Raw genomic sequence first — 25,095 nt, forward strand, 5'->3', positions numbered from 1 at the left:
TTGTCAGGCCACACCTCAATATGCAATGTCATGACAGATTTTCATCTAGATAACAATGGCCTGAAAAGCAACCCTCCTGATGCTTTAGTCCAATGCAGTTCTGTAATATCAGCCAGTCAGAGGTGAAGGGGGTCATTTGAGTCTGACAGTGGATACAGATTGTCAGGTATAGTTCAGGAAGTTTTTGACTTGTCTACTCATGAGAAGTTTTTGATTAATCAAAAAATAAAATGCTGTTCAAGTCTGAATTCTAACTCCAACAAACAATTTTAGCTCCCAGATCAAGATGCAAAAAGTCATCTTATGTCAGTATGGCGGCAAATGCTCAAATTGAAACTACATGACATCTAACTTACTTTTCTAATGAAGGTTCAAAGTTCATTATTGACTCTGAGAAAATATTCTCAACACAAAGTCCGCTAGTGGCTGCTCAAGAGCCTTCATTTCAAGGTTAACAATGAACTTTTAAAGCCAACTTTTTTCAGCCTGGACACTATTTTTTAGTTTCTAAATGTCTAAAGGGTGTGGTGGTGTGGTTTTTGAGTGTTTTTTATATATTTTTCCTGGAACTGTGTTTCTGTGTGCTTTCAGAGGCTGGGCGTGGCTTCCCGATGCTGGAGCTCTGCATGCACACCTGTTACTCATTTCACACTCATCAACTGCAGCAAAAACCCTGGTTTCTCTCTTCCATGTTAACAGATTGTTTCTGCTCTTCATATTGATGCTCTTAACTTGTCCCCAGTGTTGTTTTCAGTAAATATATTCTTCCAGTTTGATTCTTCAGTGTTTTTTAGTTCATTACAATTTGCTGTCTTCTCTATTTCCACTGCCTCTCTCGTACATACTCATTATGCAAACATGGATGAGGCAGTTCTTGAGGTTCATAATTAAGATTAAACATTTATATGACAAGTGGCAAACTCCGCCTGCTGATTAGGATTGTGGAATATAATAGAAAGCTTCAATATGGCTGCTAAATGGATGTTGAGGTGACATTGCTTTCCTATTCTCACATTGCTTATATCAAAACGGCATGTTTTTATGGCAACACAATTGCATCAATGGAACTGCAATTGTAGGCTAGATTTCTTGTATAGTGCATCATTTTATTAAGATTTTCAACTAGTTTAGACTGACATGTTTGAATACACTGGAAGGTCTGTGTTTTATCCTGATTTATGTAAAGAGACATTGCTGTTGAGTTTGTCAAATGTCTTTTTGCCCTTTTTAACAACACAAGCTGTCAGATCCATTATATTTGTGAGAGTGCAGTCATCTCTACGGCTGATATCTCAAACATCTGGCAGCTCACACCAGAACAATCTACATTGATAAACAAAACTACAGGTTAGAGGAAACATGTATTTTTAGTTGTCCCTCTAAAATAGAGTTGTGTAGGTTTGCAAGTATGTTTTGAATAAAATGTTTCTGCAAAAATATTTGTTAAAACGTGCACCTGTGGAGTTGGTATGGTTTAAAGCAGTAAATCGGGCTGGTCATAATGTATGTTGAGACAAAACCTATGTAAATTATGTACAAATAGTCAAAACACTAATGATGTCTGTGCAGGAACAGTATCTCTCATCTTTTAGTCACCTAAGCCTTTATTATGAAATATGATAACTATTCAAGTAGCTTTTCGGTCTCCATTCCCCCTTTCTGGTACAGTATAAACAAACACACTCACTAGTCGCAGCCTCTGAATAAATAAAAAGTCTGGATAAATTATTCAAACTGCAGCCTGTTGTTCCTGAATGTGTGTCGTCATCTAGACGGTAGTTGCGGAAGTAGCCTGTGCGGTTTGCAGAGGATGAGACCTGCCTGGCGACCGCTGAGGAGGAAGAAGCGCGAGCTTCAGGTCTGTCATACAAACACTCAGGTGGAGATGCATGAATGTAACACATGATCATCTGAGATCCGTTTTATTTCAAACAGTTTCGGCTAATATCTGCTTCCTCTGGTCCTGTTCAAATCATTTTGGAGGTATGGGTGCGCTGCAGTCCTCACCTGGTCAATACGTTGATCTGGCGGAAAAGACAGGATGTGAGTAGTAAACATTATTGTTTGGGTTAGCCTAAAACGATTTGGCATGTAGGATGTGTGAAAACATGAGCTCACCGCACCGGAAATATGGTTTTAATTCAGAATAATTTTAATCTTAAAGGGAAAATCCACCAATTTCAACACTGAGTTAAGAGATTATCATTATTTGATTTTAGTGTATGTACACATGTCTTGTGTGTCTATGTCTAAAGAAAACCAGTCTGTGTGGTGCAGCAGTAATGAATTATTTACACTGCAGAATAATGGAAGTGTAACTTTATCCAGTTTACAAAAGGAGGTGCCCTTAATAATAGATCACTGTGCTGAGAGTTTTGACAAAACAATTTAAAAGAAGAGGATACATCTAACCGATAGCATACATGGCTGTTAGGACTTTTGGCCATATGCAACACCAGCCTCTTTAACCCCTTTAAACCTGGATCGACATCAGTTGTGTTGAACATTAGGAAACCAACTAGGCAAAAAATGGCAAGAAATGAGTTACTGGTGACAAGAAAATTACCTGAAAATTTGTTTTCAAGAAGAGGGTGGTGACTATATTTTTAGTTATTATAGTTTTATTATTAAAATCATGTTACAAAAAAGGTTTTGCTCATTTTCAGTTAATTTTCTTGCAGTGTTTTTACTAATTTCTTGCTATTTTTTGAGCCATGTCTTGTTAAGTTGTTCATAGCTTTGTAGTATTGTTTATGAAAAAAATCAAACAACTTTGCTTAAGTTTCAAGGGGTCAATTCACCTGTATCCTCATATGAAAGAGGTGCGTGTAGCTGCAGGTGACAGACAGTGGTAAAGTGTTTTACATAAAATATCAATATTCAAATCTGCTGCCTTGAAAGCTTCCAGTAAAACTCTCATTATGATTCTAATATGTTTTACAGAGTTGTACAACTACTTTTGTGTCTCTCTATTTTTGGAGGACTTTGGCTGTTTATCTCAAAGTTGTTCCTTTTCTGTTTTCAGTCTCATTTCAACAGATCAGTGTCTTACATAAACGATTCAAGCAGCTGAGCCATAATGAAGAAACTATGAAGTAAGTTGATTTAAATTTTTTTCTTTTTCTTTTTTTGCACTTATCTGAACTTTTCCACCTTCAACTTTCTGTTTTGTTTTCATCAGACTGATTTCTTTAAGCAAATCATCCCTGGAAGCTCACTATTTTTTCCTTGAACTGGAAACCTGCCTAACAGGCTTTATGTCTGCACATCCAGCTCGCAGCTCGTGGTTGTTATTACATGTTAGAGTGTCTGACTCCATATGCCACTCCTTAAAGTCCTTATGATTACTCCCTCAGGAGAGATGACTTCAATAGAATCCCAGACCTGGAGTGCAATCCCATCCGTTCACAGATCGTGGAGGCCTTCTTTGACAGAAGGTACGGTGATGATGTTAGGAAACTTGCCTGAACTTGTAATATAGGTTGAGATAAGATTCGAGAATTTGCCTCAAGGTGTTGTCAGAACTGGACCATCTGTAGGCTGATTTCTATGTTGTGTTAGAAACTTTCGTCAGAATGGTGAAGGGACGGTCGAGGAGATCGGCTTCGAGGAGTTCCTGTTGGTTATGTCCCACTTCAGGCCTCCGTCTCTGCACATGACAGAGGAACAGCGTGAAAGTGTCAGGAAGGAGAAACTGAGATGTGTGTCTTCAATTCACATGATCACATGCTTGACATTGTGTGTGGCTGACACACAGGCGGTGATCTGATAGCTGTGTTTTTCTCTGCAGTTTTATTCAACATGCATGACAGCGACAATGACGGGACAATAACTCTCCAGGAATACAGACACGTAAGCCGCTGCTCACTTCTGCTAACAAAAATGCATGCAGTGTCAAACCGTTTTAGGGAACTTTAGTCGCCATATAGCTGATAAAGATGACAACAATCTCTACACACCGTTTATGGCGTGAGTTTTACTGTTATCTGCATCATTTTTATCAGCATCATGTGATGATTTTCAGCAGAATTTAAGGTGATTGAGGATGGAGATTGTGTGTGGTAGGACACACACTTGGTTAGGTTCTCCACCACTTGAGAGTCTGCTGCCTTCCTGCCTCACAACAGGAAGCTAATGAGGGGAGACGTCATTTACTTTCCTCATGCCTTTTTTAGATCTGGGATTTTGGATCTTGTAGCCACTGTATTATTTATGATAATATTTTTATTTCAATTTTTGTTTACTATACTACATGAAAAGTTAGAAATATTTATCAGTTTACTGGTACTCCAATATTGTGATTCAAATCCTACCAAGGTCATTTTCCTGTTGACTTTTTAACTTTTTTAAATTTTTTAAATTGATTTTCAGGTAATTTGCTTGTACTTTTTGCTAATTTCTTGTTAAGTCTGGGTAATTTCTTCTTTCATTGCTCATTGTCTTTCCATGTTTTTGAAAGAAAAAAATCCAATATGCTCAGGTTTCAAAGGGTTAAACACCTCATTTGTTCCTTTTCTTTAAATGTCTCCATGGCTTTGTGCCTCCCTACCTTTCCACTTTTCTCCATTCCTACACATGAACTCACTCACTCAGTTACTGTAATGCCCATTGACTCTTCACCCCCCTTCCCCCCTCCAGGCTCTAAACTTTTGGTGTCAGAGCCTTTTAGTGAGACTGGCCCTAATCTGTGGAATGCATTCCCTCAGGGTCTGCACCAGTGCACATCTGTTGCTTCTTTCAAGTCGCAACTGTAAAATCATCCTTGTACAATAGCCTTCCCTGATGCTTCAGAATGTGTTTTCATGAATATATTCTTTTATCAGTATATACATGTCATTACCGCTGTTTGTTGTGATTTTTTGATTTTGTTTGAAAGTGACTTGAAAGGCATTTCTAAATTTATTATTAATATTATTATTTATTTATTATTATTATTGTTATTATTATTATTATTATTATTTTATTCAACATGTTCAAATCTGTCCAGGTGGTGGACGAGCTGTTATCTCTCAGCGAGACATTGGAGAAGAACACAGCCAAAAGCATTGCTGATGCAGCCATGTTGGAGGTGGCCAGTATCTCAATGGGTCACATGGTATGTAAACTGGAGTACAGCTCAAGATAACATTACATTTGATTCATTGTTTGTCGGTAACTTCACCTTTTCTCACACAGGAACCTGATGAATTCTATGAGGGAATTACATTTGAGCATTTCCTTAAGGTTGGTACGCAGAATATATGTTTTCTAAAGTTCTTTTTTTGTAAATTAACCCATTTTGAATCAAATCACTAAATCACTCTAAATCACTCTATTAATTAGGGTTTTGTAATGGTTATCAGCATTATAGATGAAGGTAAGAAGGCTCCCGCTACACCAATTAGTATGTTTATAATGCTGTTTTAATAAGGGGTCGACAGTTTCTTGGCCTGGCCAATTATCGGGGCCGATATTTAGCTTTTTGTCCATTATCTGTATCAGCGTTTTATTATAATGATCGCCGATAAAATTAGTTTTGAAAAAAGTGCAAAGAAAGTGTCAGCATGGAAGTAATTTTTACTTTGTAAAGCCTCAGGGAGCTATTTTTAAATATTCATTCTTTTTTTCAGTTTTCACTTGACTTGATAAAAATGCTATTGGGAACTTGCTGTAATTTATGTTTAAAGTATCAGTTTTGATAAGACATTTACTAAAGGCGTTTAAACAAGGTTTTGTGTTGGAGTTTGTTATATTCCAAATTTTTAATATTTACACAGAGATTTTCATTATTATTGTAAATGCATATTCCAAAATGCATTCCAAATATTGGTTATTGGCCTCATTAAATAGCTGATAAAAACACCAAACATGTTAGTTACTGTAGCAGGAGCCTTCTATCTTATATCTATAATGCTGGTTACAATTACTAACACCACTTTAGTCAAGTGATAACAGTCAAACCAGGTTTATATCACCATACTTTGGAAGTACATTTAAAACACTTAACACATAAACACTTTTATCATAGATACTTTTCAAAACTCTAAATAAAAAGCCAACCCTTCCACATTCAATGTGACGTTTACATACAATGTAAAAACTTTTTTTTTTTTTTTTTTAGTTGCTGAAGGGGTTTGAGATTGAAACAAAAATGAACATTCGCTTTTTGAAAATGGACACAACAACCTTGTGTAAGTGAGGCTGGTGCACCAAACAATGCAGTGACTTTTGGGAAACTCTGAAGACCCATATTTATGGTTTCACTATCTGCTGTTTCCAGTTTGCCGCTTGCACTGAATAATATGCCTTACTCATGTTTGAATAACTATGCAAAATCAATGAAAATATGTATGCTGAAGATGTAGAGGTAGTTTATTTCATTGTAAGCAATAATATGAGATAATCACTCAAATAACAATGAGCCTGTTAGTAGCTGGACTAAGCAATAATTAAATATTCATGTCTGGAGTAGCAGACAGTACGACTCTATGCATGTAAACACTGATGCTTGAAGAACCTTTAAAAATGTTAATGCCATAAATCAATAACTCTTAATAATCAGGGATATAAAGGTTTAGCTTTAGATATATCTATGTGTCTAATAATACCAATACAATCCTTTTTTATTCATATAACTATATGACACTAGGTGCATGCTCTGCACTCCACATTTGCACAATAAAAACCCCATAAAAGATCTGACTTCAGTTCATTATACATTTCTGATAAAAAGGAAACGGGAGTGCTGGCATGCAAGATTTAAATGCTTAAAGGCAGTATCTGTTTCATCCTTATTTAAGATGCTTGATGGTGAAAATTTTGTCTAACTACCTTAAAAACAGCACTCTCTGTATTTCAACTTGTAATATATGTCAACGAAAGCATTTGCAGCTTCATCATGTCAGAAGTTTGGTTTATGTTTATGTCTCGAGACGCTTATTGAGTCTTTGTGTTATATGTTGGATGTATACTAAAACATTTTTTAAGTTTTCCTGTCATTCATTTCCAAGTGACAGACTGTCTAGAAAGTCCAAAGATACTTATCAGCACTTCAGATGTACTTCATACTTCAGTGTATTCAGTCTTAGGTGTGTACTGCCCTCCACAGGTCAAAACATGTAAAGCATGTTAAATGATAATGAGCCATCACCTTTTTTTGTTGTTGTAGGTACTTCAGGAACTAAGAAATGCATAATGCAGTGCTTTTCAACATGGTGGAAAATCATTGTATTATTTAGGCTTTTACACTGTTAAGCTGTCCATATTTCGCAATAAAATAGGACATATGTAATGAAATTTTTAGTTGTACTTGTCTTCATTGGTAGACACATTGGGAGTCACATTGCATATCAATCAGTTGACACAATTCTCTGGTTCTTCAGTGATTCTCTGAATTGTCCTCTAGTGTCACCAGTGGGTCAAATCTTTCACTTGTGTGATGAAATATTTACAGGAATATCTGGCTGGATTAGCACAAACATTTGGTAACATTCATGGTTACAAGGTCACAATCTCTGTGTGGTGAAGCACTGGTTTTACTGCAAAACCAGTGGCATTACCTTCAGCCTCAGCTGCACTTTGTATTTGGTGCTAATTAGCACACGTTTGAATGCAAACATGCTCAATTAAAATAATGGTTGTGGACTCATCACCTTGTTTTTAATATGAAAACACCCGACAGAAAGCATTGCAAGTGAGAGTGACTTTTTTGCCTTGACCTTGGAAACAGAAGTTCAACAAAATGTATGCTGTGTATCTGCGGTGTGCAGAAGTTGACACATTTTTTGTGTCATGTGCTGATGACAGGTGAGGGTTTACATGGTCTCTCCTGTGTTGGTGTTTGAACTGTGCAAGTTAGCTGGTGTCCCTCTAAGTCAGGTGGATTTGAGTGTTGTACAGCGAGGACATTTGACTAGTGTCTGCACATTCACAAATGCTGCATTTGCTGGGTTAGACCTCATAGCTCTCTGTGGTCTTGTAAACATGAAGCGGTTAGTGAAAATAAATGAATAATGTAGACTGCAGAATGACTGTTGCCCTGAGGTACCCTCTGTGTTTGCGCTTTAAATAAAGCAGAGTTATAACAGGGAACTTGATTCATGACCCAGAGTGAATCCCCCTTCTACTTCCAGTTTCCTGAGAGCTTGTGATCTGAGGAAAGTTTAGTTAAGCATTACTTAATTCTAACTAAAATATTTGGTGTCTGTTATTTATATGTATTCACAGAGATGACAAGTTTACGTGTTGTGTCTGTCATTCATCTATTTAAAAAAGGGTTTTTCTGCAGAATTTCTGCAGAAGTTCTTTTCCCCATCCCACCTTTCACACAATTGCATTTGCAGCTATATGAGGATGCACAAACAACACATACAGTTATCTGACCCACACACACCCACACCTTGTGACTGGCCAGACAGCCCGCCAGTTTCATGAAATCTTTCCTATCCGATACTGCCTTGTGTTGAACACATGCGTCATTCTGAGCTGATATCACACAGTCAGCGTCTCAGCAGCTTCCTGATTTTCTTTTAACCCCTCTTGATGGACTTATGCAGAACACAGCACATGATGCTTCCAGCACAAATTATTTTTTACTCTTTTTGCACTGAAAATCTTTGTTAAAAGTGTAGAAACAGATATAGTGTAACTAAAACTGAGTCCAGCAAATACAAAGACACATGTAGTGCATGAATATCTGTTTTTCAGATTGTCCTTTTTCCAGACACCCCCATGTTGCTGACATTGTACATTATTGATGCAACCACACTCAGAAATGAAGATCATAAAGAAGTACAGCAGCAAAATATCTTTTAATAATTCTGTATACAGCAAATAAGTTTACATCAGCAAAGTGGACCCTTTTTTAACATATTAGACAAATTAAATATACATAACTTGCTACCTTTACACTCTTTTAACACCATTCCTTTCATCAGAAACAAGAAAATAAATATTAAATACCATAAATAGGCTTTATTACTCTGATGTACCAGCCACCTTAATACTCACTTTGAAAGTCTATTAACCCAGTGAGAATAAATGTTGTTGAACACAGCCTCAGGTCATCCTCAAGAGAATGTGTTCTTCTGCATCCCCCTCCTGCACACTTTGTTTTTCAGAGTCCTCAGCTCTCGAGAAACATTCGACACTAGCTCCTTGTAGGTCTTCAGCACCACACATCCATAAACTTTCTGCTGGAAGACGTTCTGAGGTGGAGGTAGTGTTGTCGGCCGTCCCGCTGGCTCTGGCACAGGCAGGTTTGGGAAGAGGCTCTGATAGAAGCTGTTTATGAGAGCAGCCAAGCTCCTGCTGCGAGAACTCACACGGTTGAGCTGTGTCAGCAGGGGGCTCGTGGGTGACTGTAAGTCCATCTGCTGCTCATAAACCCGTTTGAAATGCGGGAAGAAGTCTTGCAGATGTGTGTAGATGCTCACTATCCTCTCTGAGGGCTCCATGCCAGAGATGTTGGGGTCAGGGACCTCAGGGACGGACACCTTGCAGAAGAGCTCTGAACTTTCACCCTGAGAGGCTTTCTGCACAAAGAAATCAGATTAAGTTAAACATGAGTAGCTGGCAAAATATGTTTTTAAAACAGGGTGGAGCACTGAGCAAGCAGATGAGGCTTTAGCACAGCAAAATAAGATACAGCACTTTTATGTTGAACTCACATATGTTTTGATTAGGTCGACGGATTCCTTCTGTATGAGTCTGGTGAGCTTCAGAGTCTGCTGCAGAGAATTCCCACACTGCTGGTTTCTGCTTGCTGCCACAGTTCTTGTTGAATCAACAGCCATTACCAGCAGGAGAGAGAGTAACGCTGTGGAGAAAGGAACTGGTCAGTTAAGGTTAACCTACATCCCAGCGGTGAGGGGAACTTCAAAGCCACAAGTGAATAAAAATAGACTTAACAAATATTTAGCAAGTGTAAAAAGACCACTGCAAGTCTGCTTTATTACCAGTTCACACATTTTATGCAAATATATACTGTAGATATAATATGTTTAGACTACAACAAACAGAATCAGTTTCTTTTAAGTATTGGCCACATTCTCCAAACACTTGAAAATTTACTTCATTTTTTTTTTTTAAACTAGTCTTTGTTCAAGAAAATGTGAAGCAGTTGAACCTGAAACTTCACTCAGTTTCACAACTGCTGTAAAGCACCGAAAATAACCACAAAAGCGTGCACAATGACAAGAAAAGATGCAAGTCTTTTCTATATGTGTTAATAGAAAAGTGGGTGTAATAAAACTTACTTGTTGCTGGTTCCATAAACTGTTGAAAACGCATGCTCTTTACATGACCATTCATTCTCCACTCAGTGTCACAGGCAAATTGCACGGACTCGTAATAATCACACTCCTTTAAAAGTTTTTTAAAAGACAGAAACCACACATTTGTCATAGGAGGAAATGACGTGCACTTTGTGAGGCAACCAAATTTCCCAGAATTTCCTCCTTTTTTCAGATGTGCATTTTCTTTTCTTCTCTTTCCTCTTTATCAAACAAGTGGGCAATGTCCAAACATGCCTGGTCACACAGCAGGCATGCAGGGCAGTGTCTAATTATTATTATTACCTGTGTGACCATACAGTGTAACACAGAGTATTTTTCATAGCACTTCCTTTTTTTATTTGGGCTAGGAAATATAGGAGTCATGTGATATATTTAAATTTCTTGAGAAAGATTAATCTTAGAAAGCAAGGGCAGGCATGCATGAAAATAATTTAAGGACTGAGGTCAGCCCTTTGACACACTTCACTGTGGTGCATTTTACTGCCCTCTAGAGAGGGTGGGTGTGAAGGTGAGAGCTGTGTGAACTGAGGGGAGCTCACTTTTACTTTTTCACACCCAGTGAGTTGCACAATGATGATATTTCTTCTGCACTCTCCACATCATAGAAACACACAGGCATAGATTTCGGGGGCCGCAGGGAAATGTTTTGAATATGTACATTTGTCCTCCCTCCAAAAGATTTAATCTAGCGCTTTAATTTAGACAAAAATAAAGGCATTTCCCCCATAAACTTGTACATAAAATTCACTAGAATGCAGGAAGTGAAGTGTTTGATGCAGGGGTGTAGCACCTTGGGTTTTTTGTTTTCGTTTTTTGACAAAGTCAGTTTGCTGTCATTTATTTATTTTTTGGAACCCTGATTTCCCTTTCTTAGAGAAAAAAACACTCAGCTTTAGCTACATTTAGTGACAAATCCTAGTGCAAGAGGAGCCTACTATTTATTTTATACAGAGTTCAGTCTCAGCAGTTTATTTAACCAGTGTTAGTTCTGTTATGGCACCAATTACTTAATAAAATAAAATGTAAACAAAACTAAAATTTTTATTCCAAGCTTTTCAATGGCCTCCTGCCATTGGGGCCCGAGGGTAATCAGTCCCACTTTTCCCCCACTACGACGCCCCTGCAGACAGCTCCTAAACACCCTGAGTCATATGTCTCCCTCCTATTGCCTGTAAAGAAGATGTTCTTTGAGAAAATAATACTGTAACAATCTAATACTAAAATGGGATCTGCCTATGGCTTTACAGGCTGAAATATGACTTGAATAATTCAACAAGAAAACCAGACTCATGCAGTTATTGGTGCCCAGCACTAAGAGTATTTCAAAATAGAATTTGGGTCTGAAATCATGTAAAAACAGTTCCTAAGAAATAACGTGAGGTCAGTTTTTGATAATGACCTTTTTTCAGGCACATTCTTCTTATATTTATGCATTTTGTCAGTAGAACTACTGCATTTTGTCAGTATAACTCTTAAAATCTGCTCCTCACACCACGTGTGCCTTTTTGCAGCAATATTTTCATGCGGGCATCTGCGCAGGAAGCTGGCATAGTCACAGGAAATGCATTTCTCAATCAGAAACTTTTACAAGTACGTAAACGGGGAGGATCTGTTTAGTCACAGTAGGCAATATGTCACTGTCATCACACCACAAGTTCAAGCCTCTGACAGGCCCCTTATCAGGGGATGATTTTATTGTGACATGTGATGATGCGTGCTCCACTGATTAGTTTAGGCGAGTTTGTGAGGAGGGGCCGGGAGGAATGTGTAAACTTCGAAATAACACTAAATGGGTTTTTCATGTGCTGTCTAATCTCATCTCCGTCACTACAAACTTCTAGAAATGATGGTCACTTCTGCTTGGAGACATGCAATGATGCATTTAGCCAGATGTTTGCATCACAGGGTTAATCAGAGGTCAGACTACAGTACAGACACACACTGAAAGCTGACTGTTTTTTGGTGGTTATAACGTCTTTGTTTCAAGCATCCACACTACATGTCAAACCACTGACTACTTGAGAAAACACAGGGGGAACTCGACGCACCACAACACTGTCAGCACTACTTCAGGTAAAGGCAAACCACTCTGCTGCCATCCTCGGGGCTTTCCAGTTGCCCCAAAGGGTTGCGGTGAGGCAGGCAATGGCTGCAGATGGTGCCGCAGATGTCGACAATTCAAGGAAACTTTACACGGATTCCTGCCAGTGTATACAACACAGGCATGCCAAAAAAGCCCCCAATCAACACCCTAAATCAGGTATGTTTACCCTAAAAATGTAAGTGTTAAGAACAGTGGACGCACTGCAGTGTAACTTCCCTCTCACCTTCTGTCCTTATTTCAGTGTTCTGGTTTTCACACTTTGACCTGCATGTAGATTTACAGTAAAATCTTCAATAAACAGCATTTGATGAAATGTAGATCACACATCACACCAAAGAAAAGCAAAAGTGAGAAGCCCTCAACCACATAAACGAGCATTAGAAGGAAATTCAACCTCAAACATAAAGAAATGCACTGTCATAAGATGCAGGATGTCAATTGAGACCCCTTTTGTTTTCAACAGAATCTCTTTTATTTTGTCTTTGAACTGCACAGGAAATGGTGAATAAGGTTGTTTAGGAAAGTCCCCTTTTATTCTAACTAAATACATCTTTCTATTAACTTAAAATTCACACAAATTGTAGAACCGTTCTGAAGCTCTCAGGCAAACCTTATTCAAGCACCCCAATAGCACTTTTTTTATGGAACCATTTGTCCGCAAGGCTTCAGTTTATATATGTGACCAGACAAAAGGCCTTACTGCATATGAGAAACGTTTTTTTCATCAAATTTCAGAAAGTTTGTGAAAATGTAAAAGGCTGAAAAATCTAGAGGAGCCATTCAACTTCAGAACACACTCTGGTCAAACAGAACAAATTCAGAATTTTAGGTTTTCGACGTGTAAAACAAGAGCGTTTAACTATTGCCATCAGAAATAGAGCGTCATTATATTCCTCTGTTTAAAATACTTAAATTCAGGGGATGTCTTCCACCTTTCAGCCCTGTGAGGAACAACATTAATACAAGTTGTGGCAATAAAATGAAAAGAAAAAGCAGGCAGAGAAATACCCGCCAAACATAACAGGGTTGCATTCAAAACCACCACATTAAACAATGTTTCGAAAACTGACCCGTGATAAAATAGTATTTATTTTTTTATACATATACTTCATTTTTAGAGGGTTTTCACTGCATGGGGTACTCTAAATATGTCATGAGTGTTTGAAAAACTTAGTAGTGTTTTGACTCAGAGGGGGTTTCAAAATGCTTCACGTTTACATTTTGTAAAAATCAATCGTCTCTCCAAGACAAAAAACTACAAGGCTAAAGGTGGTATTAGAAATTAAGCACCAAACAATTACCTTTCCATTTGGTATAAATGGAAACATTGTGCAACCTGTTCAATGACCATAATGAACATGGCAAAAAATATGTAAATCTGATCATTAGACACTAATTACTCAAATGCAATCTGGACCCACATGTTGTGTTTGCTTTTGTAGAGCCGTCGATCCGTAAAAGACCGCTGCGCTGATATCATAAAAAGTCTGTGGTTCCATCCGCCAGCATTTATACAATCTGAGAGTCTAGTGATTTGACTTAGCAATATATTGAGCTATCATATGACCATATCTCTATATTATAAAACAAAAACGAAGCAAAGTCTTTATCATTAAGCTCTGTTATCAGTAATAGACCAATGTCTCTGCATGTTCTAGCTATATTCTCATGTACAAATATTCATATCAAAAGTTATACAGCACAATTCTCACCATTTTTCCTTTACAAGAACTTTGATTAGTGAACATTAAATGATTCACAAGTTTAGATGAAACCAAAAACAAAATGGTGCCGGCCTCAGTAAATAAAATATAGAATATAACAAACACGGAACTAAAATCTGCTTCAGGCACAACTTAAAGAAAGGCATTTGTGAAATTATCATATCAAATATGGCGCCGCTTATGTCCAGTATCCATAGGCTTAAAATGAAAAAAAAAAGAAATAAATGTTTTTATTTACAAACAGCTAAAATCTCTGACAGATTCATGCTTCACTTCACAACCTGAATTTGTCCTTAAAGTGCATGCAATAATAAGCAGTTTTACCAAGTGGGATCTTGAATTGTGATGAATGGACTGATCAAGCTAACGCCAATTGATCCTACATATCAAATAAAAAATAAAGGTAAGAACTGTTGCTTAAAAAAGTGAGGGACCACAGTATACTGTATGCATAAGCACAATATGGAAGTATGACTTAAATTTTTTTATAAACATTTTAAATGAATAAACTCTGACTTTATCCAGTGACCCCATACAGTAATATTCACATTCAGAGCAGAAAAAAAAAATAACAAAATAAAAATAAAACCAATAAAAAAAATTAAAAAAGACAAAGCAGCTTAACACCACGGGGGAGTCCGCAGCTCACATTCCACAATGTCCCTCCATGTAACACACATATTAAGCATCATACGAACATGATGGTTTCTACTTAAACATATCAAAGTGCCAATTTTACTAAAATTTCCTGATTTATTCAATTCATACCAAAAGGAGGAAATGGCATGGAGGAAAGAGTCTGTTATTTTTAACACATACGTTTTGAGTTACACTGACTAGGTTTTATTGACATGTCGTTGTAGATTCTTTTGTTTTACTTTCCCCCCTTCAAGTTTCACAAAAGAAGTTCTCATTGCACGTGACACCTCGATTTGAAGATGCAATATCTAAGAGAGAAGAAAAGCAATAGAGAAAGTTATCCAGCTTTGTCACTGCAGACGTGTGACAAACGGTCAAGTGGACGTGAAAAAGGGCACGGATATGTTGTCCTCTAAAGATAAATCCACTTTCATCTGTTGTCTTCTTTGGGGAAGTCCAGAGATCCCAGGCTTCCAAAGCCGAGGCTTCTACTTTCTGTGTCAAAAGTGTTAATTTCTCTGTCCTGGCGTTCCAACAAGTGCTTGATCTTTTCGGTGCGCTCCTTCTGAAGTGCAGCCAGCTCCTCTTCAATCTGTAATCGGAAAAAAAAACATGACAAAAACAAGTTATTTCACAACATTGAAGCTAACTTTAAGCGTTAATTTTTCCCTGCTGGAGACTGGGCTTTGTTGTCAGAAACTTTAGTACTTTTACAGTAAGAACTCACAAAAGCCACTTTCTAGATTACTTTAGTGTATTTTTTATTTATTTATTTATTTTTTTACCATTTTCAGACATTTCATTACCAATTAATCAAGAAAATAAACACCTCTATTATCACCCTTAGACAAAGTCCTTTTTGTTAATATTGTTTATTTAGTGATTTTTGAGAAACATACACATATATGTATCAGCATAACAAAATGAGATATACAAAGATATATGTAAACCTACATTACAATTTGTACAAAAGCATACTTTTGCTGTTCCCAGAACAGGAGTTTTAGCACTCCCATTTCCCGATCCTTGACAGCCCCATAATGCTCATCATTTCTCCCTGATCCTTTAAGGTCACAGGGACAATCTTCCGAAAACAAAACAAAACAAACAGAAAAAAACCCAAAACAAAAATCAAATTTAAAAAAAGGAAAATAAGATTTGGGCCTGAAATTGTTTGTTCCAACATATTTATGTACTTTTGATTCTACCTTATTTATCCCCCTCAAGTTTAACCATGTATGTGTTCATCAAATTCCACCATTATAACTTAGTGCTTGACTTAACTGTCATTATTTTTGAATTACTTTGCTTATTTAGCATTAATTTGTGCATTTGGGTTGTCTGCACATTGTCTAATTCTGTTGTCATTTCAGACTCTGCCACTCCCACTGCCTGCCCTCCACCTGCTGATCATCACCCACCTGCTCCTCATCTTCTCATTAGCTCCACAGTATATTTAGAGCTTCATTTTCACTTACTCTCTGCCAGACTGTCTTCATGCCTTGTGCCTTTGCTTTTAAGTGTTTCTTATCAGCTTGGTGATTCTGCTCTAGATTTCAACCCTGCCAGCTTCAGCAGATCCCTTGTTACTTAATTGACTGCCTGGATCTTTTTGAATCCTATTTTTAAGTCTCTCTCCTGTGACAGGCAGCAGTGGACTCTGTGGGACAGCTTACAATGAGGTAGTGAAGCCAATGTCACCAAAACAAATAAAGGCCTTTTAAATGACCCCATGGATGTCCTTAACCACCAACCCCATAAACAAACTTTTTACAACAAACCATTTACTGCTTTTGCCCAGCTCTCTACCAATTTGAAATGTGCAACATGCAACATTGCCTGAGACTCATTTTCAAAAATGGGATACAGGCCACTATCAAAATGTGTATTTAAATCAGCATGAATATTAGGATAGGATAGTACAGGAGGGAGAGAGTTACAAAGGTTGTTTTACAGCGCCTGGCCACATACCACAACAGCACTCGTCCAGTTAAAACAATATTCACAGCTTTTTACTTTTTATGAAAAAATGTAATGATTCTTGTATCAGTGGACCCTCACAGACTAAAGGAATGGACATATGTTCGGACTTTATGACCTCTGCATAGGAATCACCACTTTTATTGTCTCTGTTCTTTTCCATACCGGTGTTGTGGTAAATGAATTATACTTTGATGCTCATGGTTTCAGGAAAATGTTCTCCATGATTAAAATGTGGAGAGTCAAAGCGAGCAGACAACCTGTTCATCCCATAGACTGAATATACAGTCTATGGTTCCTCCTCTGAGTCAGCACGCTTTTTTTTCCATCCGCTTATTATGCAGATAATTGAGGAATCGTGTAACGACACTATTGTTGAATTATTATTGCAATATGATTACTGACTTTAGAACAGTAACACGTTACATTACTGCATTACAGTAAAATGTAATGCGATTACAACATCAACACCAACTCAGTTCACAAGTCCTAACCATTAGAAATTGGTGGCTCTACTGTCTTATCAAATGCAAACCTTGAAGTCTTCCCCTCAGCACATTTATATTTGTAGTCACTCACGGTGCACTAAATTGCAAAATTCCCCAACAAAACTGCTGCTTTTAACATATAAGGTGTCTCTATTTATTCTGAGGTCATTTCTTTATACAGTATGGTATCATGCTGCATTCATTTAAAGTATTTTCGAATGGCTTTGATCTTAAACCTACCTTCTGCTCAAGGTGCGCTCTGCGTATGGAGACCTTCTGCTCAAGTTTCTGCTGCTCACGCTCGTGTTGGGTCTCCATCTGCGACTTGGTTTTTCTCTGGTAGGCGTCCAGGAGCTCCATCTCTTGCTTCAGCTGCTGCTTCAGAGCTTGGCACTCTGTTTCCTGCTCTGCGTCTAATCGCATCTAGAGACACAGCGAGACGGAGGTAGTTACAAACACATTAACAACAGGCATAGTATGGGGCATCATTTATCAAGATTTACAAAAGACCAAACTCCAAAAATTCAAATGTATAAAATTATCGCACATAGTTGTGACTGTTAGTCTGAAGCGAAAGGCAAAGGTGTTTTACATATAAATATACAACATATAAATGATTGCTATTCATAACAAGATGCTTCAGGGTCCTCGTACCGCTTGTGAAGCCATCATCTCGTTGATGCTCTGCTCATACTGCTCAGCCAGTATGGCCAGCTTGCGTGTCTGCTCCTCTTTCAGGCTCTTCAGGATGGTCTTGTGGTCGCCTTTGGGAGAAACCTCCAGCTGATGGTTCCTAAGAGCTTTGTACTGCTTGTTCTGCACCTTGCAAGTGTCCTGGAACTGTTTCTTGATCTGCATCTCCAGCGTCTACAGAGGGTTAAAAAAGAAACAAATTTTAGTCTTTCATGTCAAACTCAGAACATAAAACACAATAAAATGTCATCCAGTTCTCGCATTAACCAGCTTTTGTTACAGGTTCATTGTGACTTTAACTTGGATGGAAAATAATTCCGCTGTGCCATAAAAAAATTGTTCAAAAGATTTTATTCTATTTTATTTCTTATTGGATTTGATTCGATTCAATTCATTTTATTTTATTGGTTTTAACTTAAGTGTGTTTTTACTTTTACTGCTTTATTGGTTTTATTCTCGTCTTAGTTATTTTATGATTTTTTTTATTTACATATATATCATTCTCTTCTGCATCTAATTTTAGTATCATTTCATTTAATTTTAATTTTTTATTAGCTCTGAGTGGCATGTTTATTCTTCATTCTAATGATTATTTAATTAGTTTTTATTTTTATTTTATAGGATTTAATCAGCTTTTATGGTTAGTTGACGGGTTTTTTGTGTGTCAGCAACTTGTACTTGTACACTTCGCGCAGCAGTTGTGCTTACACCTAGAATGAAATCTGTTACATAAATAAAGTTTTCCTTGCTTTCTTGCTAACTGAGTTAAGCCTCCACCAACCAATCAAGCTGCAGTTTACACCCACCCTTTCCAGACTCACAATATATGTAGTGAAGTCTTTAAATAATTAAAAAGCATTTTTTGTTTTTTTTTTTTTTTTTTTTTTTGCAAGATTAAAGTTCCCGCTATCTTGACATGTGTGATTCCAGTGAATAATTTCCAGTGAGGAAAATGCTTTCTTCACTGAGAGACTACTCTTACAGAGGTCTGCAAAGGACTGGCAGAGAGTTTCACCACATGGTGCAAAGGCAATCACCTGAAGCTCAACATCAGCAAAACCAGTGACTTAATCGTGAGCACGTCTTAAGCAGGCAATGCCTGAAATATGGATGTTGCTGCAAAGAGTCTACAAATTCAAAAACCTCCTCAACCCAGCAGCAATTAAGATCTATACAAAACCAGTTTGAAGGTGGACTCCCAAGATAACTGTCACCAATTCAATATCAGACCAAAAGTCTCCACCTCTATTTTGGAGATATTATATTGATTAATGGCCAGAAAAGTGTTTTTACAGAATATTATGATGTTACAGTGAACTTTCACCTTTTGGATATAAAATGTCATCGCTTCATCATTTTATCCTATTAGACATTTTTTCTGAAAATTTTATCATAATTAGCATATGAATTATGGCCAAAACATTTTTTACGAGGTCACAGTAACCTTGACCTTTGACTTTCAACCACCAGATTCTAATCAGTTCATTCTTGAGTCCAAGTAGACGTTTAGGTCTGATTTGAGGAAACTCCCTTCCTGAGATATTGCGTTCATGAAAATGAGACAGACGCAAGGTGTCCTTTGACCACCAATTTCTAAACAGTTCTTCACTGAGTTCAAGTCGGCTTTTGTGTCAAATTTGAAAAAACCTCCCTCAAGGCGTTCCTGAGATATTGCTTTCACAAGAATGGGACGGATGGAGGGATATAGAAGAAGCAGTTGTCATGGCAACATTATTAATGTTTTTGTTATGGCAACATTGTGAATCTTTTTTTTCTACAGATTTCTGATGGGCAATTTAGAATAAGAACACATTTTTGGCTAACCGATTGTCACAAAGTGCAGAGTGGTAGAGGGGACACGTGTACAGTACCGGCTGAGCTTTCATATCAAACTCATTATGTAATCCTTTTATCATAAAATGTATGTTTTATAAACATTTTTTTTTAAATGAAGTTTTCTGAATAACAGCCCACTAAATAACCACACAGAGAAAGAAAGACACACAAGAAAGTTCCAGGTACCTTGAGGTTTCTGGGCTGCTGCCGCTGCTCCAGAGTGTGTTTCCTGTGTAGTTCTCTCTGCCGCCGGCCGTTGTACTCCTCCTGGTTTTCCAGCTCTGTCTGGTGCTGCAGCTTCATGAGTTCAATACGGAGCTTTTGTAGCATCTGCAGCTGCCTTCGCTCCATGTCCTGGGTGGACTCGTCCTGCCGGATCATCAGGGCATGTTCCATCTCCTTCTGGGTCCTCTTCTTGTTCAGCTCCTGGAGCAACAAGTTTGATGTAATGTTGTTTTTTAATGACAACAAATTCAGCTTTAGTAACATTCAAGGCTTTTGGATTCATTTTTGGGCACTAAAAGCTCAACATGAATGACCAGAGCAGTGTATTTAGCACTATTTGGCTGCATTTGAGCAATGCATTATACATCATTTCTTATGAAACACTGACTTAATTTAGTTAATTTTGGTGTCAATCGGTATTCATTGTTGAGTCCTATTCTTTTATGCTTCTTTTTGCTGATATATTTCAGAAATGGAATGTCTTCTTTTTTCACTTATGCAGATGACATACAACTTTAGAAGAAGAAGTCTTTATTGTCACATGCACATTGTACAGGCAAATCTGTCCTTTGCATTCAACCCATCCTCTATGGAGCAGTGAGCAGCCACGCACAGCGCTCGGAAACCAACTCCAGATCTTCTGCCAGTACCTTGGTCAGGAGCACCGACAGGAGCATTAACATTACAAACATGTTTTTGATGTTTTAAACTGTAATAAGTAGGATTTCCAAGGGGGAAGTGCTTATGCAACCAGGATAGTAAGTCACTCAGATTGTGATTAGTTTTGTGACCATTAGGAAATTAAATATAATCTTAACTGAATGTAATAGTTTTAGCATGGAGCGATACCCTGATGAAGACTGTTTGAGTCAAAACGCATTAGTCATCTATGTATTAATAAAGGATTTTTACTTACAGAGTGCCTCACATGCTTTTAAGACTGCATAACTAACAAACTATTCTTCATATAAAGCAACTAATTCTTCTCTGAGATCTGGTTTTCACTGGGTCATCACAGACAATAATTATTTCCAAAATATTCTTGTGTCCAGTCATCTTATGAAAACATCAATAGTCGGATTTTGAGATTGTCTGCACATTCCAATTTTACATTATGTTATGAAAACACACTACCTCTCTGAGTTGCTCCTGTTCGAACTCGTGCTTTCTGACCAGACTCCGGCGTTTGAGGGCCCTGCAGCTGCGGTCGTAGACCAGCCTCTGCTGGGCCAGTAAATGAGCTTCCTCCTCAGCCTGAGAGCGCTGTATTGTTTCTTTGTGCCTGGACAGACGCTCCTGCTTCTCCTCCTTGGGTGTACAAGGGTCTTCACTCATCTCCTAAAACAGAGACAAATAAAATACAAAAAAACAACAGAACAGAGTGTGAATTATCTGATACCTCATAGAAAATGTGCTTCATATTAAACAGAAATATTATATCATTAGCTTTGCATTTTATTGGCGATATTTACTTCTTTGATCTTGTCTTTGCAAAGCCTGTACTCCTTTTTTTGATTCTCTAAGAAAGTAGTCAGCTCTTTCTTTTGCTGAGCAACAATCTGTTGCTGGATCCTCCTCTCCTCAGCTGCAACTGACTTTATCTGTGAAGAGACATTAAAATGTGCAAATCAACACCCTTTACTGGTTTATAAAACACAAACACAAGTTTGAGGTGAATTCATTCACTCTGTAGTTTCCACCTCATTCATAAATAGCACCTGCTACTGAGGCTGTACCTCTTTGTCAGTTTGAGCAGCGTGGCGTTTGGCCAGTCTTTCCAGCTCAATGTAAGTGTTGTTCGCTTGTGTCTCTAATTCCTTCTGCAGCCGGAGCCTATGCTCATCCATCTCGGCCTTTAGCCTGTTCTCCAGGGCGATCAGCTGCTTCTGGTGCTGCCGCCGCATGCGCTTATACCCAGACATCTGCTCCCGCAGCTCAAAGTCCTGCTCATGCTCCTGGATCTACCTGATGACCTACACGGAGGAACACAGGAAGCAGGAAGTGAAAGAAAGGGAGCAGGCTGAGAGAAACAACTGTGATGGTGGAGACAGGGGAAGAAAAGGAAGACAGACAGCTGGTAAGTCAGAGGCTATGGCCTAAAAACAAACAGTACAACGCAAACAATACTGCAAACTGGAAAGTAATCAGTTTGCAGATTACTGCACATCCACAATAGCTCAAGAACCAAACAAGGCTCGATTCAGAGGTTTATAATCCTTTAGGGTTTGCCTTGTAGCATCAGTGTCACACAAAAGAGGTGACGCTCATCAATATACAGAGACTCTGCTGTTTAATCCCATTCATACCCTTAATAGTAGAAAGCAACAATTTATCAGTCACTTCAGCACCAAACGTAACTTTTATACAATGCCAAGATGCCAGACCAATCTGTAAACAGACTATTTAAAGGGATAGTTCAGTTTTTTATTAGTATATAGTATATTACATAGAGTTGATGTCAAGATGGCAAGCCCCGTTTGGAGAAGCAGGCGAGAGTCCGATATGGAAGCTAAGCAATATACTGTCGTGAAGGGGTTGGCAACAATACATATTTAAGCTCCCTAAAAAAAAGTCCCACCTAAATACCCAGTATCATTTTAAGTGTATGTGGACTACTTTTGCTGTTTTACCTTAATGTCAAATGGGAAAATTAGGTGGGTAAATCGCTCTCTTCATAGCCAGACTCCACTGAGGAAAACAATGATTAAGCATTGCTTAACACAGGAGCTGCTGGTCTATTACTGCCTCAATCAGTTATTTTTTGTGTATTAGTGTGTGACTTGTGCATTTCAAAGGTTCTTTGGATCCACCAAAGTCACAGAATAACACAAACTAAGAAACTGGTTGAAGCAGCAGTCAAAGAGTAACTCCTGTAAATTCCTGTTTACCTCAGTGGAGTCTGGTGGCTTTGACCAGAGCATGGATGGAGAGGTGAGGCCATTACCAGAAACGTAGAGCAGAGAAAATACTCTTAATACAGTGTACACTTGTGGTGTTTTCACATTAGACATGATTGTTTCATACCGTGCCCCAGCACAATTGGTCCTCCTCTCCCCTGCCGGTACGTTTTGACATTGGTAACTTTATGCTCGACTACACTTGCATATGTAAACACTCCGCTGCAGTAGGTGGCGGTAAGCACATAGTTGGCTTGCAATCCGCCAATACACACAAAGAAGAGGAAGCAACCAATCATCATCTTGGCACAATTGTTTATGTTCAGTGAGTGAAATAGGTCTGGAGCTGCACTTTTGAGGGGCTAAATACTTCTTGTAGTTGACCCTGATTAATAACAGTGCATTGCATAGCTTCTGAGTCGGACCCCGGCCTGCTTCTCCAAACTGGGGATCACTGCTGCAGTTAAGGTAAAACGATGAAATACTTTCCATATGGCATACACTTATAACAATATTGGTATTTCAGGTGGGACTTTTTTAATGTGGCCAAAATACCAGTACTTTTTGTTGCTGACCCCTCCGTAACAGTACATTGCTCAGCTTCTGTGTCATACTCCAGCCTGCTTCTCCAAACTGGTGGCGTGTAGACTGAAAACTACTGTTTGTAATACACCAACTATGGATAAGTTCCCCTTATACAACCCCACTACAAAAAAAATCCAAACTATTCCTTTAAAATGAGCTCGAGAAAAGATGTGAAAATGCACCATTTACAATCTGACCAAAACAAAAGCTCACTGGTAATAGATATCAGGTGCAGATTGATGTGGAATAGCCTACATATAAATGCAATGCACACACATAAAAGCAGAGGCAGAGAGGGAAGCTGAGGATGGAAAAAATGACATCCATTAACAGGATCTGGTTGCCATGACTACAGATGTACAGCTGAGAACACAGACACCCCTTTCCCTCCCCTCCTCACCCCCCGCCGCCAGCACGCACACACGCACACACACACTAATACACACGCGCGGGCACACACGCGTATTTTTTATGCAAACGGTGTGTGTGTGTGTGTATGTGTGACAGAGAGAGAGAGAGAGAGAGAGAGAGAGAGAGAGCCAGAGAGAGCCAGAGAGAGAGCCAGAGAGAGAGAGAGAGGGAGCTGCGTACCAAAGATGCTGATTTGATGGTGGCAATGTGTTCACAGATCTTGCAGTCGAGAGACCGGCTCTTGTGAGAAGTAGGCCGCAGCTCTGGCCTGGTGTCCCTGTGCACAGCCTCATCCCTCACGCAAGCATGGTCCTGCAGGGGGGGAGGAAAAGGAGGAGATAGTGGGGCTGGGTGCTTCCCAGGCCCTCCGCACTCGCTGTTTCTGCTAGAGCTGCTATTATTGCCGAATCTCCCTGAATGCAGCACACATCCAGCTTTAAATGCATCCTTCCCCCGCTTGTTCCCCCGCTACTGTCTGCAAGTTCTTCCTATGAGAGAAAAGGGCATTGCCAAACAATTGCAGGCACCACCGAGAAGGCAGCTACTAGATGTAGTCGTTTTTTTCTGGCGTCCCCCTCTTTCCCAAAGAGGAGGAACCAAATGGCTCCGGTGGATAAGGGTGAATTATGCAATGCCTACCATTGATAATCGGAGAAAGATTGCACGGGGATGTACATTACTGCCACTCTTCTTTTCCGTTTCAAAATGCAAGAAATGTTTGGGAGGAAAAACACTTTTCCTGTGTTCCAGTGGTCGCATGTGGTGCCATATTTAAAAATACTGGAATCAGATAAGGCACATCCAAACATGGTTTTCCCTCGACTCTGTCGCTTGATGATCCGTTTGTATTCCACTCGAATTTCTGTCCTACATTTACAGCGCACTTGGTCATGGTAGGTGGTTCTGGTGCCTTCTATTCATCTCTTTCCTCTGTCCCTCTTCTACACTCCCCCTTCCTTTAAAGAGACACCACAATACTACAGGCACATCTCAGCGAGCCTTCACTCATTTCACATCAGGATCTATAACAGGATTATAGTTTTTGGGGTTTTATTTTTAGATTTTTTTTTTAAATTAGAATGTTTTACATATTTTTTAGATTGTTTTTTTTTTTTAAATATTTTCATATTTATATTGTATTTATAAATTCTTTATTATTATATTATTTTATATATATTAAATTGAACGTATTATATATAGCCTGTGTTATATATTATAGTATACTTTTGACATTTTTCT

At 38.4% G+C, this 25,095-nt stretch overlaps 3 protein-coding genes across 4 annotated transcripts; 1 reads left to right on the forward strand and 2 right to left on the reverse strand.

The window, feature by feature from the left end:
• Window positions 1-1,805: 1,805 nt before the first annotated feature.
• Window positions 1,806-7,275, forward strand: tescb (tescalcin b). Of its 2 annotated transcripts, none has more exons than XM_042509333.1 (9): window positions 1,806-1,858; window positions 1,936-2,043; window positions 3,026-3,095; window positions 3,357-3,437; window positions 3,562-3,701; window positions 3,791-3,852; window positions 4,988-5,095; window positions 5,176-5,223; window positions 6,101-7,275. In XM_042509333.1, exons 2-9 carry the CDS (start codon window positions 1,986-1,988, stop codon window positions 6,176-6,178), a joined length of 645 nt encoding a protein of 214 aa, XP_042365267.1. In that variant the 5' UTR covers window positions 1,806-1,858; window positions 1,936-1,985; the 3' UTR covers window positions 6,179-7,275. The 2 variants fall into 2 exon arrangements, with proteins under 2 accessions (XP_042365267.1, XP_042365268.1); XM_042509334.1 differs by having other exon boundaries at window positions 1,835-1,858; window positions 1,984-2,043.
• A 1,503-nt stretch (window positions 7,276-8,778) lies between these two features.
• On the reverse strand, window positions 8,779-10,314 carry m17 (IL-6 subfamily cytokine M17). Its single transcript, XM_042509818.1, has 3 exons — window positions 10,236-10,314; window positions 9,648-9,796; window positions 8,779-9,512 (listed from the first exon to the last, which is right to left on the reverse strand). The coding sequence occupies exons 1-3, from the start codon at window positions 10,288-10,290 to the stop codon at window positions 9,048-9,050; spliced, it is 669 nt and encodes a 222-aa protein (XP_042365752.1). The 5' UTR covers window positions 10,291-10,314; the 3' UTR covers window positions 8,779-9,047.
• A 4,857-nt stretch (window positions 10,315-15,171) lies between these two features.
• On the reverse strand, window positions 15,172-24,392 carry taok3b (TAO kinase 3b). Its single transcript, XM_042509454.1, has 8 exons — window positions 24,037-24,392; window positions 21,700-21,936; window positions 21,436-21,564; window positions 21,098-21,301; window positions 19,925-20,164; window positions 17,864-18,076; window positions 17,450-17,632; window positions 15,172-15,333 (listed from the first exon to the last, which is right to left on the reverse strand). Exons 2-8 carry the CDS (start codon window positions 21,883-21,885, stop codon window positions 15,172-15,174), a joined length of 1,317 nt encoding a protein of 438 aa, XP_042365388.1. The 5' UTR covers window positions 21,886-21,936; window positions 24,037-24,392.
• Between the last annotated feature and the right edge of the window lie 703 nt (window positions 24,393-25,095).

Source organism: Plectropomus leopardus, chromosome 20, assembly GCF_008729295.1.
Source record: "Plectropomus leopardus isolate mb chromosome 20, YSFRI_Pleo_2.0, whole genome shotgun sequence".
Classification (NCBI taxonomy): Eukaryota; Metazoa; Chordata; class Actinopteri; order Perciformes; family Serranidae; genus Plectropomus; species Plectropomus leopardus.

What these genes read in the sequence shown, in the direction of transcription:
- m17 (XM_042509818.1), bottom strand. Translation starts at nt 10,290, where the DNA reads ATGAATGGTCATGTAAAGAGCATGCGTTTTCAACAGTTTATGGAACCA. An exon ending in GTTTATGGAACCAGCAACAA is followed by an intron (nt 9,797 to 10,235) that starts GTAAGTTTTATT and finishes CTTTCTCCACAG; the next exon opens with CGTTACTCTCTCTCCTGCTG. An exon ending in TCGACCTAATCAAAACATAT is followed by an intron (nt 9,513 to 9,647) that starts GTGAGTTCAACA and finishes TTCTTTGTGCAG; the next exon opens with AAAGCCTCTCAGGGTGAAAG.
- tescb (XM_042509333.1), top strand. Translation starts at nt 1,986, where the DNA reads ATGGGTGCGCTGCAGTCCTCACCTGGTCAATACGTTGATCTGGCGGAA. An exon ending in GAGGCCTTCTTTGACAGAAG is followed by an intron (nt 3,438 to 3,561) that starts GTACGGTGATGA and finishes ATGTTGTGTTAG; the next exon opens with AAACTTTCGTCAGAATGGTG. An exon ending in CATTTGAGCATTTCCTTAAG is followed by an intron (nt 5,224 to 6,100) that starts GTTGGTACGCAG and finishes TTTTTTTTTTAG; the next exon opens with TTGCTGAAGGGGTTTGAGAT.
- taok3b (XM_042509454.1), bottom strand. Translation starts at nt 21,885, where the DNA reads ATGTCTGGGTATAAGCGCATGCGGCGGCAGCACCAGAAGCAGCTGATC. An exon ending in GCAAAGACAAGATCAAAGAA is followed by an intron (nt 21,302 to 21,435) that starts GTAAATATCGCC and finishes TCTCTGTTTTAG; the next exon opens with GAGATGAGTGAAGACCCTTG. An exon ending in AACAGGAGCAACTCAGAGAG is followed by an intron (nt 20,165 to 21,097) that starts GTAGTGTGTTTT and finishes TTGTTGCTCCAG; the next exon opens with GAGCTGAACAAGAAGAGGAC.